This window comes from Terrapene carolina, unplaced genomic scaffold (assembly GCF_002925995.2).
Source record: "Terrapene carolina triunguis isolate 2854851 unplaced genomic scaffold, T_m_triunguis-2.0 Scaffold30377, whole genome shotgun sequence".
Classification (NCBI taxonomy): domain Eukaryota; kingdom Metazoa; phylum Chordata; order Testudines; family Emydidae; genus Terrapene; species Terrapene triunguis.
In genome coordinates, this window is record NW_020694728.1 from 1 (window position 1) to 13,069 (window position 13,069).

General features: G+C 50.9%; 1 protein-coding gene and 1 long non-coding RNA gene across 2 annotated transcripts; both read right to left on the reverse strand.

Annotated features, from left to right (window-relative positions):
• Positions 1 to 5,241: 5,241 nt before the first annotated feature.
• LOC112119404 lies at positions 5,242 to 6,248 on the reverse strand. Its single transcript, XM_029914096.1, has 2 exons — positions 5,706 to 6,248; positions 5,242 to 5,398 (listed from the first exon to the last, which is right to left on the reverse strand). Exons 1-2 carry the CDS (start codon positions 6,246 to 6,248, stop codon positions 5,267 to 5,269), a joined length of 675 nt encoding a protein of 224 aa, XP_029769956.1. The 3' UTR covers positions 5,242 to 5,266.
• Positions 6,249 to 7,873: 1,625 nt separating this feature from the next.
• On the reverse strand, positions 7,874 to 8,654 carry LOC113409168. Its single transcript, XR_003370462.2, has 2 exons — positions 8,530 to 8,654; positions 7,874 to 8,394 (listed from the first exon to the last, which is right to left on the reverse strand). It is a non-coding gene; the product is annotated as an uncharacterized LOC113409168 (long non-coding RNA).
• Positions 8,655 to 13,069: the final 4,415 nt, after the last annotated feature.

Below are 13,069 nucleotides of genomic sequence, written 5' to 3' on the forward strand. Positions count from 1 at the left end.
TAAACGTCTACCGTAACCGTAAGAAAAAGTGAAACCCACTTACACAATTGGCTACTGTACTCCCTACATATTTCAGATACCAAGAAACTGGAAAATCCACAATGGGACTGTGGAAAACAACAATTGTAGAACACAAGAGACAAATGGATAGCCACAACTGGGGGCTGCTCTCCTCAAGGTATTCAGTACCTTTGTTAATGATGTGCAATTGTGATGTGTGGTCTAATCAGAAGTGTTATTGGTTGCAGAAATGTATTTACAGCATAAAGACATCAATACTGTAGAAACCACACAAGGGGCTTTAACGACCTGTAGACGAAAACTTGCAATTCTTGTCATGAAAATCAGGTGATAACTTTATGACATATCCCCAGTGAGCCCATCATATATGGGAAGATAACAGGATGAGCGGAATAATGTCATATCACAGTTATCTGAATACACCTAGAGTGGGGCATATCACAGGTTTGGTTCTCCAGTGGTGACTCTGTAGGAATAATTATCCCACCTTGCCCACCAGGGGCCTTCTGTGTGCACATGTGGTGGAAAGTCTCTCTCTGTGCAGTATCCCACTACTAACACCAGGGAGCACCTGGGTGCACAGGGCTGTGTGTCTGCGCCATATCTCACTTCTGTCACCAGGGGGCACCTGTGTGTATGGGCACCCTTGGCACTATCCCACTACTGCCACCAAAGGGTGCCACATGCCCAGGGGAACAGGGTGGGGATAGTGTGTAGGGGTGTCAGGGTCCCCCTGTTTCCCCATTTGCTAAGTGACACTTTGCTGGGGTGGGTGTGGGGCTGGGGATTAACAGGGAGGGGGGAGTCTGGGGGGTGATGACACGGGTAGGAGGGCATGCTGGGGAGGGAGAAGCATGGAGTGAAATCACCCAGAGTTGTATAATAAAAGCCAGTGGAAATGCAGGTGTCAGCACTGCCAGGCGGGTGGGGGAACAGATGGGGGTGGGTGGGGTGGGAGCCAGAAGGGGGCAAATAGCACAGATGTGCCAGCTGTTGGGTGTGATTTCAGTATGGGCTGAATTGTCCATCCCTCCCCCGCCCACCCACCCCTCCATCCATTCCTCCCTCACACACCCCTCCCTCCCCCCATTCCTCACCACACACAAACCTGGTGCATGCAGAGCGAGGCGGACTCACCCCATCCCGTTCGCAGCTTATTGACATCGGTGTAAATGAGTCTGGTACGACAGCCTGGCAAGAACAACCGGCTTTTCAAAGGAGTGCTGTCGGCAGGGGTTTTCTAGCACGTTCTAGGCCAGTGGCCAACGAGCCCACGTTACACCACACACTGAAGGTGTGGAACGGGCACACACGCAAGCTAGCCGACAACACTGACGAGACAACGCAGATTGAACTGTAACAACATTTCTGCGAGCCAGTGTAACTGGAGCCCGGCGTGCGGAGTGAGGGAGCTGGCTGGGCCTTTGGAAAGGAAACGGACGTGCTGTAATAAGCCACGGACGAATGGCGTTCGAGGGCGAAAGGAGAAACGAGGTTCGGTTTCTACTCCCAAAGGGCTGGATTCTGATCCCAGCCGCCTCGGGGTCAAACCGGAGTCACCCCCTGACTGCAGTGGGGTCAGGGCCGGATTCTGATCCCAGCCCCCCTTGGGTCAACCCAGAGCGACGCCACGTGACACCCACTGCAAAACTCTGAAGGCCAATAAACAGAACCCAGCATTTATTATTGTTTAAAAACATTGTTTTTTAAATCAAGTCTCATGGTTTTTAAGCAGACTCTGTTCCCCCGGGATAAATCCAAAGCCAAGTGAAGTTAGCGTAGACCAGGGGTTCTCAGACTTTTGTCCTGGTGACCCCTTTCACATAGCAAGCCTCGGAGTGCGACCCCCCCGTATACATTAAAACCACTTTTTCATATATCTAACACCATTAGAAATGCCGGAGGCAAAGCGGGGTTTGGGGTGGAGGCTGACAGCTCGCGACCCCCCATGTAATAACCTCACGGCCCCTTGAGGGGTCCCGACCCGCAGTTTAAGAAATCCTGGCGTAGAATATTTAACTGCAGACACGAGCCCAAGTGTCTGTGTTGGGCGAAGAAGATACTCGCAGCTCCCTGTCCCGGCTGTTTTTCTTCCTTCAGGTGTTTGAACTCTTCCAAGTCGTTCTGATGCTCCCTTCTAAACGCGTCGAGCTCCCGCGCCCGTTGGACGAAGGGTCCCGGGCCTTGGGGCTTGGCCAGGTCGTAGCACAGCTGCAGGTACCGTTCTGGGCTGCATCTCATCAGCCTCACCTCCAGTCTGAGCGCCTCCAGCCCCAGGTTCCTCAGGGAATTCTCTTCCTCAGGCCGGTGCCAGTCGAAGAAATTAATGGAAGGCAGGAAGTAGCTGCGCAGCTGTCTCTTCTCCAGGCAGAACTCCAGCACCTTCAGCAGCGTCCCCACAGCATCCGGCACCGTGGCCCAGTGCTTTGTCTCTGGGTTGAGGTCAGAAGCCCAAAAAAGAACCATCTGTAAAAGAAACATGCAGCTCTAACCACTGGAGACTGCTACCCCCCCACAACAAGGGCTAGAACCCAGGCGTCCTGGCTCCTGGCCTCCCTCCTCTAACCCACCCCCCCCCCCGGGGCGGGGGAGAGAACTGAGGGACCCCGGCCCCCCCCCCCCCCCCCCCCCCGCTCTAATCTTCTACATCTTTCTCCCCTATATTCAAGGAGGCTTGTGCCACCCATTCTCCACCCCCTCCCACCCTGGCTCCCCCGTCTGAGTTACCTTCAGGTGGTAGGAGGTCAGGACTTTGCCGTAGCGTGGTACCCACTTCTCCATGTTGATTTGCTTCAGCACCCGCAGCGCCTTCTGCCTGCACCCACCATCGGCGTCAATGTCCTTGAGGAGCTGGGTCTCAGCCAGGGAGAACGTGAGCCTGGAGTGGGGTGGAGGGAAATGGGGCAGGGCTGAATGGGTCAGACAGACCCCCATCCCAAACCTGCACTGGGGGGGGGGCGTGCACCTCCTGCTGGAGGGGATGAGCCCTGCTCTGTGTGCATTTGTGTTGCCTTCTGCTGGAACAAATGAGATTTGCATTTTTACCTCCAGTACGAATTCTTGGCCACCAGATCGGTCCCAGTTTTGTAAATTTCCTCGATATTCCAGGTGGGTTTTCTCTGCTCAGTGCCCTGCTCCCGGTCCCACCAGTCGGAGAGCCACCTCAGATCCTGCTGCGGCCAATCCATGGACATGTCCACTTTATTCCGGATGGTGGGCACCAGGTCTATAGACACAGCTTGGCCGTCCACCTCTGCACTGAGCTGCACGGCTGGACTAATTGGTGTAATACCCACAGTGTTCTCCAGTCTAATGTTGCCTTGGAGAGGGCAAGACAGAGGAGTGGGAGTCAACAGCCAACAGCTGACATAGGTCAAAGCTTTGCAGATCTGAGATGATGGCAGGGCAAAGATTAAAGGAATGAGGGCCAAGATCCCAAGACTCCTGGGTTCTCTCCCAGCTCTGGGAGGGGAGCAGGGTCTAGTGGTGAGAGCAGTGGCGGCTGCCAGCCAGCATGCCTGGCTTCTATTTCTGTGTCTCTCTGACATTGTGTAACTAACTTCATCTCCATGGGCACGTGGTGAGTTAGTGGAAGAACTGAGACTAGAAACCAGGAATCCCGACTCCCTAACCCCTAACCCTGGGAACTCCAGTGTGCGGGAGAGATTATGAAGGAACAGTGAAAAATTTCTCACCACACAGCTCTGCTGGTGCCCCTTAATCCTCACCTCCAGCCCTGAGCTTCCCCCTTTATGCCCCCCAGCTCTGCCGATGCCCTGACCCACAGACCCCGCTATCACAGCTGTGGGCTTCCACAACGCACAGCTCTGCTTGTGCCCCTGAACCCCAACCAGCAGCCCCTGCTATCGCAGCCAGGGGCTCCTCCATCCCCACGGCTGTCAGTGCCCCTCAATCCCGACCCACAGCCCCTTTCAATGTATTTACTATTTCACCCTACGCAATTTAACAGTTTTCCCTTCTGTATTTCCCTCGTGCTTGTGCTTATAATTCCTCCACTTACAGAGTCCCTTAATGTATATAATTTTACTTACTAATTCCAGTAGCAGGGTTTCTTTGCTCTAAAAAGAGAGAAGGGGCAAGAAAAGCGCTCGTTAAAATCTATGACACTCCAATTCTTGTACAGAAGGCTGATCACAAAGGTAAAACTGGAAGAAAATGACGAGATTCCTGCGGGGTTGGAAGAAGCCAGATTTCTTTGTGTCTGTATTAATCCAGTCTTGGCCAGCTCCCAGTTACAGCTACGGGTTGTATTAAGTGCTGAAATCAACACGCACTGGAAATACGATCAGTTAATCCTGTTCCACACTCGATAGTTCCACTGTTTAACTACTTCACTTCTGGGGAGGATTTTTATCCCGGTATAGGAAAATCCATACAACCCCTGCTAGCATGGATGCTGTTCCACCGGTATTAAAGGGCTGTCGCGCTTGGCAAGGAATTGACTGGAGCAACAGCAACACAAACCAGGTTGAAATGGGATTAAGAACATCCTCGGGACATGGCTATAAAAACACAACGTTTACCCAGTGCAAATTGGTGTTATGTCCTTTGCCACGGTCGCAAGGGTGCCCCTCTTTGGCAAACTCCTGGGGAAGTTAAAGAATGAATTAACAGCAGGTGGCAAAAAGATAAACCTGAAAAATATTCCTCAGTAGAGCTGCTGGGGTTTAGGTCCCCATAGTTACAGCCCTCGCGGTACGGCGTATTCAGACCCCTCGGTGCCGTAGCTGTGTACCTAACTTTTATGTGTAGACGAGGCCGTAACGAGCTCGATCGGGTGACTTTGTCAAAAAAAAGATTAAGAGGTGATTTAATTACAGTGTATAAGGAACTTCATGGGGAGAAAATCCCAGGTACTAACAGGCTCTTTAATGTAGCAGATAGGGTGCCAGGTGTCTGGTTTACCTCCCGCCGCCCCATGAGTCTATTGTGCTGGGAACATCTACCCCCCCCTCCACGATTCCAGTGCGCTGGGAGCATCTACCCCCCCCCCCTCCACGATTCCAGTGCACTGTAGCTACCCACCCCCATGATCCCAGTGCACTGGGAACATCCACCTTGAAGATCCCGACTCCAAGCACATTGCTTCTCGAGACGTTTATGTACAGTGTGTTATGTTTGGTGTTTATATTATATATATAAATAAAAAGTTAATAGAAAAAAAACAAGAAACCAAACCAAACCAAACCCCCTATGGCAGTGTTTATCATCTTCCTGACCGGCCTCAACTAATTAATGCAGTAATAATGAATGAATATTCACAAAGAAACTTACCTTCAGTCAGAGCTTCCTGGACACACTTCCACAATTCTGTCATGACACTATATGGACTAACGCTATTCTCCCAAAGCCGTAGCTGAAAAGGGGTGAAATTAGACATCTTTAGACGCTTTCATCCAAATGAAGAGGAAGCTGCGGGTTGGGACTGAGTGGGACCAGCAGAGCTGTGGTGGGGAGCCCAGGGCTGAGCGAGCCGGGGGCTGCGGGTGGAGACTAAGGGATGCCGGCAGAGCTGTGGGGGTGGAAAGCCCTGGGCTGGGCTAGCCGGGGGCTGCAGATCAGGATTGAGGGGCACTGGCAGACCTGAGGGGGTGAGGGGAGTGAAGATCCCAGAGCTGGGCTAGCAGAGAGTGACTTTTTGAATGCCCTATGATCTCACTTACCTGCCGGTCATTTATTGTTTTTATGTCTTCCTCTGTGAGGTCAATGTCTACCGTCTTCTTCTCCAAGAGATCTCTCATTATCAGCTTGTTATAATCCACCACCACCTTGTTCCCCCAGCGGTACACCGGCACCCCGGGCTTCAAGCTCTCCCAGACTGGCAGATGACCTTTTGGGGTGTAGAGTTTGCTGTACAGGCTGCCCATAAGGATCAGGTTCGTGTTGTACTGGATGGGGACCAGGAAGTCGTAGTCGCTGCTGCTGGACTCTGTCCGGACGTGGAGGTCCTGGGCTTGGCTGCCCACCAGGATGGCTTCTCCAGTGAACATCTCCACGTTGCACTCATGCACCCGAGCCATGATCCTGCCGACCAGAGCTTGCACCAGCTGGTGCTCCCCCTCCCTTCTCTGGTGTTCCCTTTGCTCGGGATACACATGGGCCCCCAAGAAGTAGTTCAGGAACTCCTGGACAAGTGTATGAAACTCAGCCTGTTCCTCTTCCCTTTCCCTTGGCACCCCTGCCTCACTCTGGTGCTTGCCAGCCATCCCTGCAAGGCATAGATGGCTCCTGGCAGGGCTGAGCCCTCCTCAGTCACTCGGAAAACTCTAGTAGTTCAGCTCTGCACTTCCTGTAAAGGCACCTCCTCTCCTGCCAATAGCTCAGCCACATGGGGGAAGGGGCCGTTGTTTGCAGGGGGAATCGGCCGGTTATCTGACAGAGAGACCTTTGGCATCTGACTTACCAGAAATGACACCACCACAATAATACAATAGCAAAAGCATGAGTCATTAGGAGACAAATTCCACTTCTTTCAGTCTCACAGGGACCCCTGTGATCATCTGCTGAAACGTCCTGTATCACACAGGCCAGTGGGCTGCCCTGAATTAATTCTTGTTTGCACTAAACCCCAGTTCATATTGGCAGGCTGGCCGGAGCGGCTCAAGAGTGTGAGTACCAGCCTCCGGGCACACTGCTAAGAAGCAGGGTGCAAACCAAAGATTGGGTGTGAATTCTATACTTAGATTTTGCCAACTAGTTATCAAGTGTAAACTCCTCCAGGCCGGCACTATACCAGCCTTAACACAGAGTGACAGACAGTCCCCTGGGATACTCTGAGCTATCTTGCACCTACACACGCCTGCCTTTGTGACAGATGGTCCCTTACACCAAAAATCACAACAATATTCAGGTTCCTCCCAAGCTCAAAGGACCTGTCACTTACCCCAGGTCAATTACACCCTCGATCTGATACCAAAGACAACCCTCTTGTAGCAAATCCTATAATAAATTATCTAAAGATTTACTAACTAAGAAAAAGAAATGAGAAGTTATTTACAAGGTTAAAGCAGGTAACACACACACACACACACAAATGAATTACAGCCTTAGGATCCATAAGACGATAGAAGTTTCTATAAGGAGCAAGCTCTATACATCCCTTCGGGCTAGCCCTGGCCACGCACTGTGGATCTTTTGCTTATGCTTAGTGACCCTGGCCCCTCAGAGACCACGCAGCAAAAAGACAGAGTTTCTTCCTGTCAAGGAGTTTCATTCCCTTCCCCCCAGAGTTCAGGCGGATGGGATGAGTTCAGTACAGGTCTTCTCTTCACTGGGTGGGGTGGAATGCAATTAACAAAGTCTTTGTTCTTTGAGGTTTAACAATGGCTCATTTGATTCTTGGTGTGCGGGGGCCCTAACACCTTCTGTAGGAACCCAGCATTGTACATTAATTAATGCTTCTTTTCTGTTTGACGATTTACACAATTACAGAGGATGACAATGCAAACACTTCCTGCCAATTTATAACATGGGGTACAGATGGTATAAGTCAGATTAATACAAAATTTTAGTACTCCTAGTGCTAGTAAATAAACACAACTGAAGGAACATAAATCCACACTGTGTAGAAGTCAAGCACAGGAGTTTATTACACACAGTGCTGGCGGAGTGTCGCCTGGCTTATTAGGCTCAGAGACACTGTCAATCAATTGATTACCATGGATTATATGGATTTTCCATGGGCAGAGGGAAATGACGGGGTAGGTAATCCCAAACCTCTGGAAAGGTCTAGCAGCAAGACAAGATAAGCACAGTAGCCAATAGTCAAAAGTTACATAATGTCTCCGCCCATGGTTTCAGGTTGTGGAAGAAACAAAACTCCACTCTCAGGTTGGAAGCAACAAAATCTGAGACAGCTTTATTCAAGCAATTGCAGGGGAAGAATACAGCTGGCAGAGAGCATCTCTGCCTCAGTTTCTCCAAAGTACAAGCAAAATCACACAAGCATTTATACCTCTTTGTGATGTGCATTAATTAAAAACATCTGCATTTTATTTAGACTATTTGCTATTTATTCCAGTATTTTCTCACTTTCTCTTCTCAAAAACATCGTTATCTCAAGGCTGGGTCACACTGACTATTCTGCTGTTTTCCACTCACTGCTGATGTGAGCCCGGCTTCTACAGGTCTTGTGATATTAGGCTAAGACTTGACAGAACAGTTGTTCTGTCTCTGACACTTAAATGGCTGCACTTAAACTCTCTCTTTCTTTCCCTGCTTCCACAAGGTTAACAAGTAACATTTAATTAGGACTGTAATGAAATGTATTAGTATAAAATGTATATATGCTGAATTCTGATTCGGGGTCCATAGGAATGAAGCAACTCCTCTGATTGTTCAGTGGGTACATACCTAGGGGTTAAAGCAAAGAAACATTGAAAAGTATATGGCAATAAAAATTGTCTTTCAGGTTGCTCATTTGAGTTTTTAAGGCAGGCATTGGTCCCTGGGAAAGGGAGGTGGGAAGAGGCCATATCTTATACTGACCTGCGTGAACCTTTCATAAACTCAAGGTTGGTGTGTAGGAAGAACATCTCCCTACAGAAGAAATGGACACAACAGAAACAGGGCTTCTTTGTTCTGTTTGCAACTTTGAATAAGACACAGTTATTGCTCCAACATCTGGCATTTTGCTGACCAGGCTTATCTTAGCAAAAAGCAAGGTTATCTTTTGTTTATTCTGCTTCTCTTAGGGTATGTCTACACTACGAAATTAGGTCAATTTATAGAAGTCGATTTTTAGAAATCGATTTTATACAGTCAACTGCGTATATCCACACTAAGCGCATTAAGTCGGCGGAGTGCGTCCTCACTCCCATGGCTAACATCGACTTACGGAGCAGTGCACTGTGGGTAGCTATCCAACAGTTCCCACAGTCTCCACCGCCCATTGGAATTCAGGGTTAAGCTCCCAGTGCCTGATGGGGCAAAAACATTGTTGTGGGTGGTTTTGGGTACGTCGTCAGTCACCCCTCCCTCTGTGAAAGCAACGGCAGACAATCGTTTCGCACCTTTTTTCCGCACAGATGCCATACCACGGCAAGCATGGAGCCCGCTCAGCTCAGCTCACTGACATCACCGCTGTTATGTCCTGGGTGTTGCTGGCAGCAGACAGTGCAATAGGACTGCTAACCATCGTCATCCACCGCTTCCTCTGCAACTCTGCTCTTCCGCTGCCACTCTGCTCTTCTGATATTGCCTCGACAGTGAATATCTCCATGTTTTCTGTGATGGGCTCCCGGGTACTCGGGAAATGTGCGTGGTGCTAACCGTCGTCCTCCACTGCTTCCGCTGCAACTCTGCTCTCCTGCTCTCCTGGTGCCATGAATCCACCTTGCAGGTCCTCTCGTCATTTGGTATAAATATCTATTCTCGTGGCATCCGTCGTCATCCACCTATTCCACTGCAACTCTGATTTCCTCCTCTCCTTCAGACGCCAGACCACAGCAAGCATGGAGCCCACTCAGCTCACCGCTGCTGTTGTGAGCATTGTAAACACCTCGCGCATTATCCTGCGGTATGTGAAGAACCATAACCTGCAAAAGCAGGCGAGGAGGTGACGGCAGCGCGGTGACGTGAGTGATGAGGACATGGACACAGACTTCTCTCAAAGCACGGGCCCTGGCAATTTGGACATCCTGGTGGCAATGGGGCAGGCTCATGCCATGGAACACTGATTCTGGGCCCGGGAAACAAGTACAGACTGGTGGGATCGCATCGTGTTGCAGGTGTGGGATGATTCCCAGTGGCTGCGAAACTTTCGCATGCATAAGGGCACTTTCATGGAACTTTGTAACTTGCTTTCCCCTGCCCTGAAGCACCAGAATACCAAGATGAGAGCAGCCCTCACAGTTGAGAAGCGAGTGGCGATAGTCCTGTGGAAGCTTGCAACGCCAGACAGCTACCGGTCAGTCGGGAATCAATTTGGAGTGGGCAAATCTACTGTGGGGGCTGCTGTGATGCAAGTAGCCAAAGCAATCAAAGAGCTGCTGCTACCAAAGGTAGTGACTCTGGGAAATGTGCAGGTCATAGTAGATGGCTTTGCTGCAGTGGGATTCCCTAACTGTGGTGGGGCGATAGACGGAACCCATATCCCTATCTTGTCACCGGAGCACCAAGCCACCGAGTACATAAACCGCAAGGGGTACTTTTCAATGCTGCTGCAAGCACTCGTGGATCACAAGGGACGTTTCACAGACATCAACGTGGGATGGCCGGGAAAGATACATGACACTCGCATCTTCAGGAACTCTGGTCTGTTTGAACAGCTGGTGAAAGGGACCTACTTTCCAGACCAGAAAATAACCACTGGGGATGTTGAAATGCCTATAGTTATTCTTGGGGACCCTGCCTACCCCTTAATGCCATGGCTCATGAAGCCATACACAGGCAGCCTGGACAGTAGTCAGGAGCTGTTCAACTATAGGCTGAGCAAGTGAAGAATGGTGGTAGAATGTGCATTTGGACGTTTAAAAGCGCGCTGGCGCAGTTTACTGACTTGGTTAGACCTCAGCGAAACCAATATTCCCGTCGTTATTACCGCTTGCTGTGTGCTCCACAATCTCTGTGAGAGTAAGGGGGAGATGTTTATGGCGGGGTGGGAGGTTGAGGCAAATCGCCTGGCCGCTGATTACGCACAGCCAGACACCAGGGCGATTAGAAGAGCACAGCAGGGCACACTGCGCATCAGAGAAGCTTTGAAAACCAGTTTCATGACTGGCCAGGCTACGGTGTGAAAGTTCTGTTTGTTTCTCCTTGATGAAAACCCGCCCTCTTGATTCACTCTACTTCCCTGTAAGCCAACCACCCTCCCCACTTCAATCACCTCTTGCAGAGGCAATTAAGTCATTATTGTTTCAAATTCATGCATTCTTTATTACTTTGTCACACAAATGGGGGGATAACTGCCAAGGTAGCCCGGGAGGGGTGGGGGAGGAGGGAAGGACAAGGCCACACTGCACTTCAAAACTTATTGAAGGCAAGCCTTCTGTTGCTTGGGCAGTCCTCTGGGGTGTAGTGGTTCAGTACCCGTCGGCCCACTGTGTTCTTGGGTGTCTGGGTGAGGAGGCTATGGAACTTGGGGAGGAGGGCGGTTGGTTACAGAGGGGCTGCAGCAGCGGTCTGTGCTCCTGCTGCATTTCCTGCAGCTCCACCAGACGCCGGAACATATCAGTTTGATCCTCCAGTAGAGCTGAGCATTGCTTCCTGCCTCCTTTCATCACGCTGACACCACCTATCATCTTGATCCTGCCACCTGTCCTCTTGTGCATCCCTCCTGTCCTCATGTTCATTTTCTACCTTCCTGCGCTCTGACAGTGTCTGCCTCCACGCATTCTGCTGGGCTGTTTCAGTGCGGGAGGACTGCATGAGCTCAGAGAACATTTCATCGCGAGTGCGGTTTTTTTGCCTTCTTATCTGCGCTAGTTTCTGGGATGGAGATGATATGGGGAGCATAGAAACATTTGCAGCTGAGGGAGGAAAAAAAGGGAGAGTAGTATTTAAAAAGACACATTTTAGAGAACAGTGAGCAGGGGCGGCTCTAGGCACCAGCAAAGCAAGCAGGTGCTTGGGGCAGCCCATTTGCAAGGGCAGCAGGGATCCAGCCTGGGAGCTGAGAACCAACAGGGGGCCCTGGGAGCTGTAGTTCCTTGGTTAGCTCCCTGCCTATAGAGCCAGCCCTGGAGCAGGGAAAGAACTACATTTCCCAGCATTCCCTTGGCCACTACCAACAGGAAAGAGGGGGAGGGAGGGAGGAAGCTGATACCCCATGCTGCAGCCTGCTGTGAATGGAGAGCTGCGCTGTGAGTAGGGATTCCATGTTTTAACATTCAAAAAATAGGACACTCCACGGGGAGGGAGGGTAGCCCCACCCTGCCCCCATCCACCCCCTCCGACTGCCCCCCACAGAAACCCCAACCCATCCAACCCCCCTGCTCCCTGATCACCCCCTCCCGGGACCCCTGCCCCAACTGCCCCCTGGGACTCCACCCCCTATCTAAGCCCCACTGGTCCTTGTCCCCTGATTGCCCCCTCCCGGGACCCCCCCAACTTCCCCCCTAGCACCCCACCCCCTACCTGTCCCCTGACAAACCCCTGGGACTCCCATGCCTATCCAACTGCTGCCTGTCCCATCTAACCCCCCCTCCCTGTGCCTTGACTGCCCCCCCCGGAACCCTACCCCTTCTCCAACCCCCCAACCGTGCCACTCAGACCAGCGTGTCTGGCTTTGCGCAGCGCCAGACACGCTGCTGCATACATGCTGCCGTGCTCCCCTGCGGAGCCACAGCCCCCCCCCCGCACCTGCCTTCCTCAAAATTCAGGAGTGCTCAAGCTCAGTTTTTAAATTTTTGGAGCTATCCCATCTCCTAGAACTGGAAGGGATCTTGAAAGGTCATCAAGTCCAGCCCCCTGCCTTCACTAGGCAGGACCAAGTACTGATTTTGCTCCAGATCCCTAAGTGGCCCCCTCTAGGATTGAACTCACAACCCTGGGTTTAGCAGGCCAATGCTCAAACCACTGAGCTATCTCTCCACCTTACTTCATTTCTCCCAAATCAAATATACTGATCCACTGTAACTTGCTGTAGAAAAAGTAGGATAAAATTGAGCAAGAAATGCTTCCCAGTGGTTATTAGGACTGGAATTGCTATTTTCAACAGCCATTGCCATTTTTTGTTTGTTTGTTTGTTTGTTTGTTTGTTTAAAAGGAAGACAGTGATATTGCATTGGCAAATTCCCCATAGAAAGAAAGAGTGGAACAAAAGAATAATAAAGGCACCTCAACTTTTCCTCATTCATGTAGGACAGTCTTATAATATGCATCCAGATATCCTCCAATCACACAAGCTGAAAATTGTTCCACTTTACTGCAGTTCTGTAACCATATGGGAGCCAATCCTGTCTGTGTTCTGTGCACACTCAAAATTCCTGCTGAATGACCCGCCCTGGGAGCGAGTTACCAGTGACCCGAGGGTGCAGGTCGCGGGGGGGAGAGCCCAGGGCTGGGGCGGCAGGAGGTGTGTGTGTGG

Bases quoted from the DNA above. Each gene is read 5' to 3' on its own strand.
- LOC112119404 (XM_029914096.1), bottom strand. From the start codon at position 6,248: ATGGCTGGCAAGCACCAGAGTGAGGCAGGGGTGCCAAGGGAAAGGGAA. The intron at 5,399-5,705 runs GTAAGTGAGATC...ACCCCTTTTCAG, and splicing joins AAACAATAAATGACCGGCAG to CTACGGCTTTGGGAGAATAG.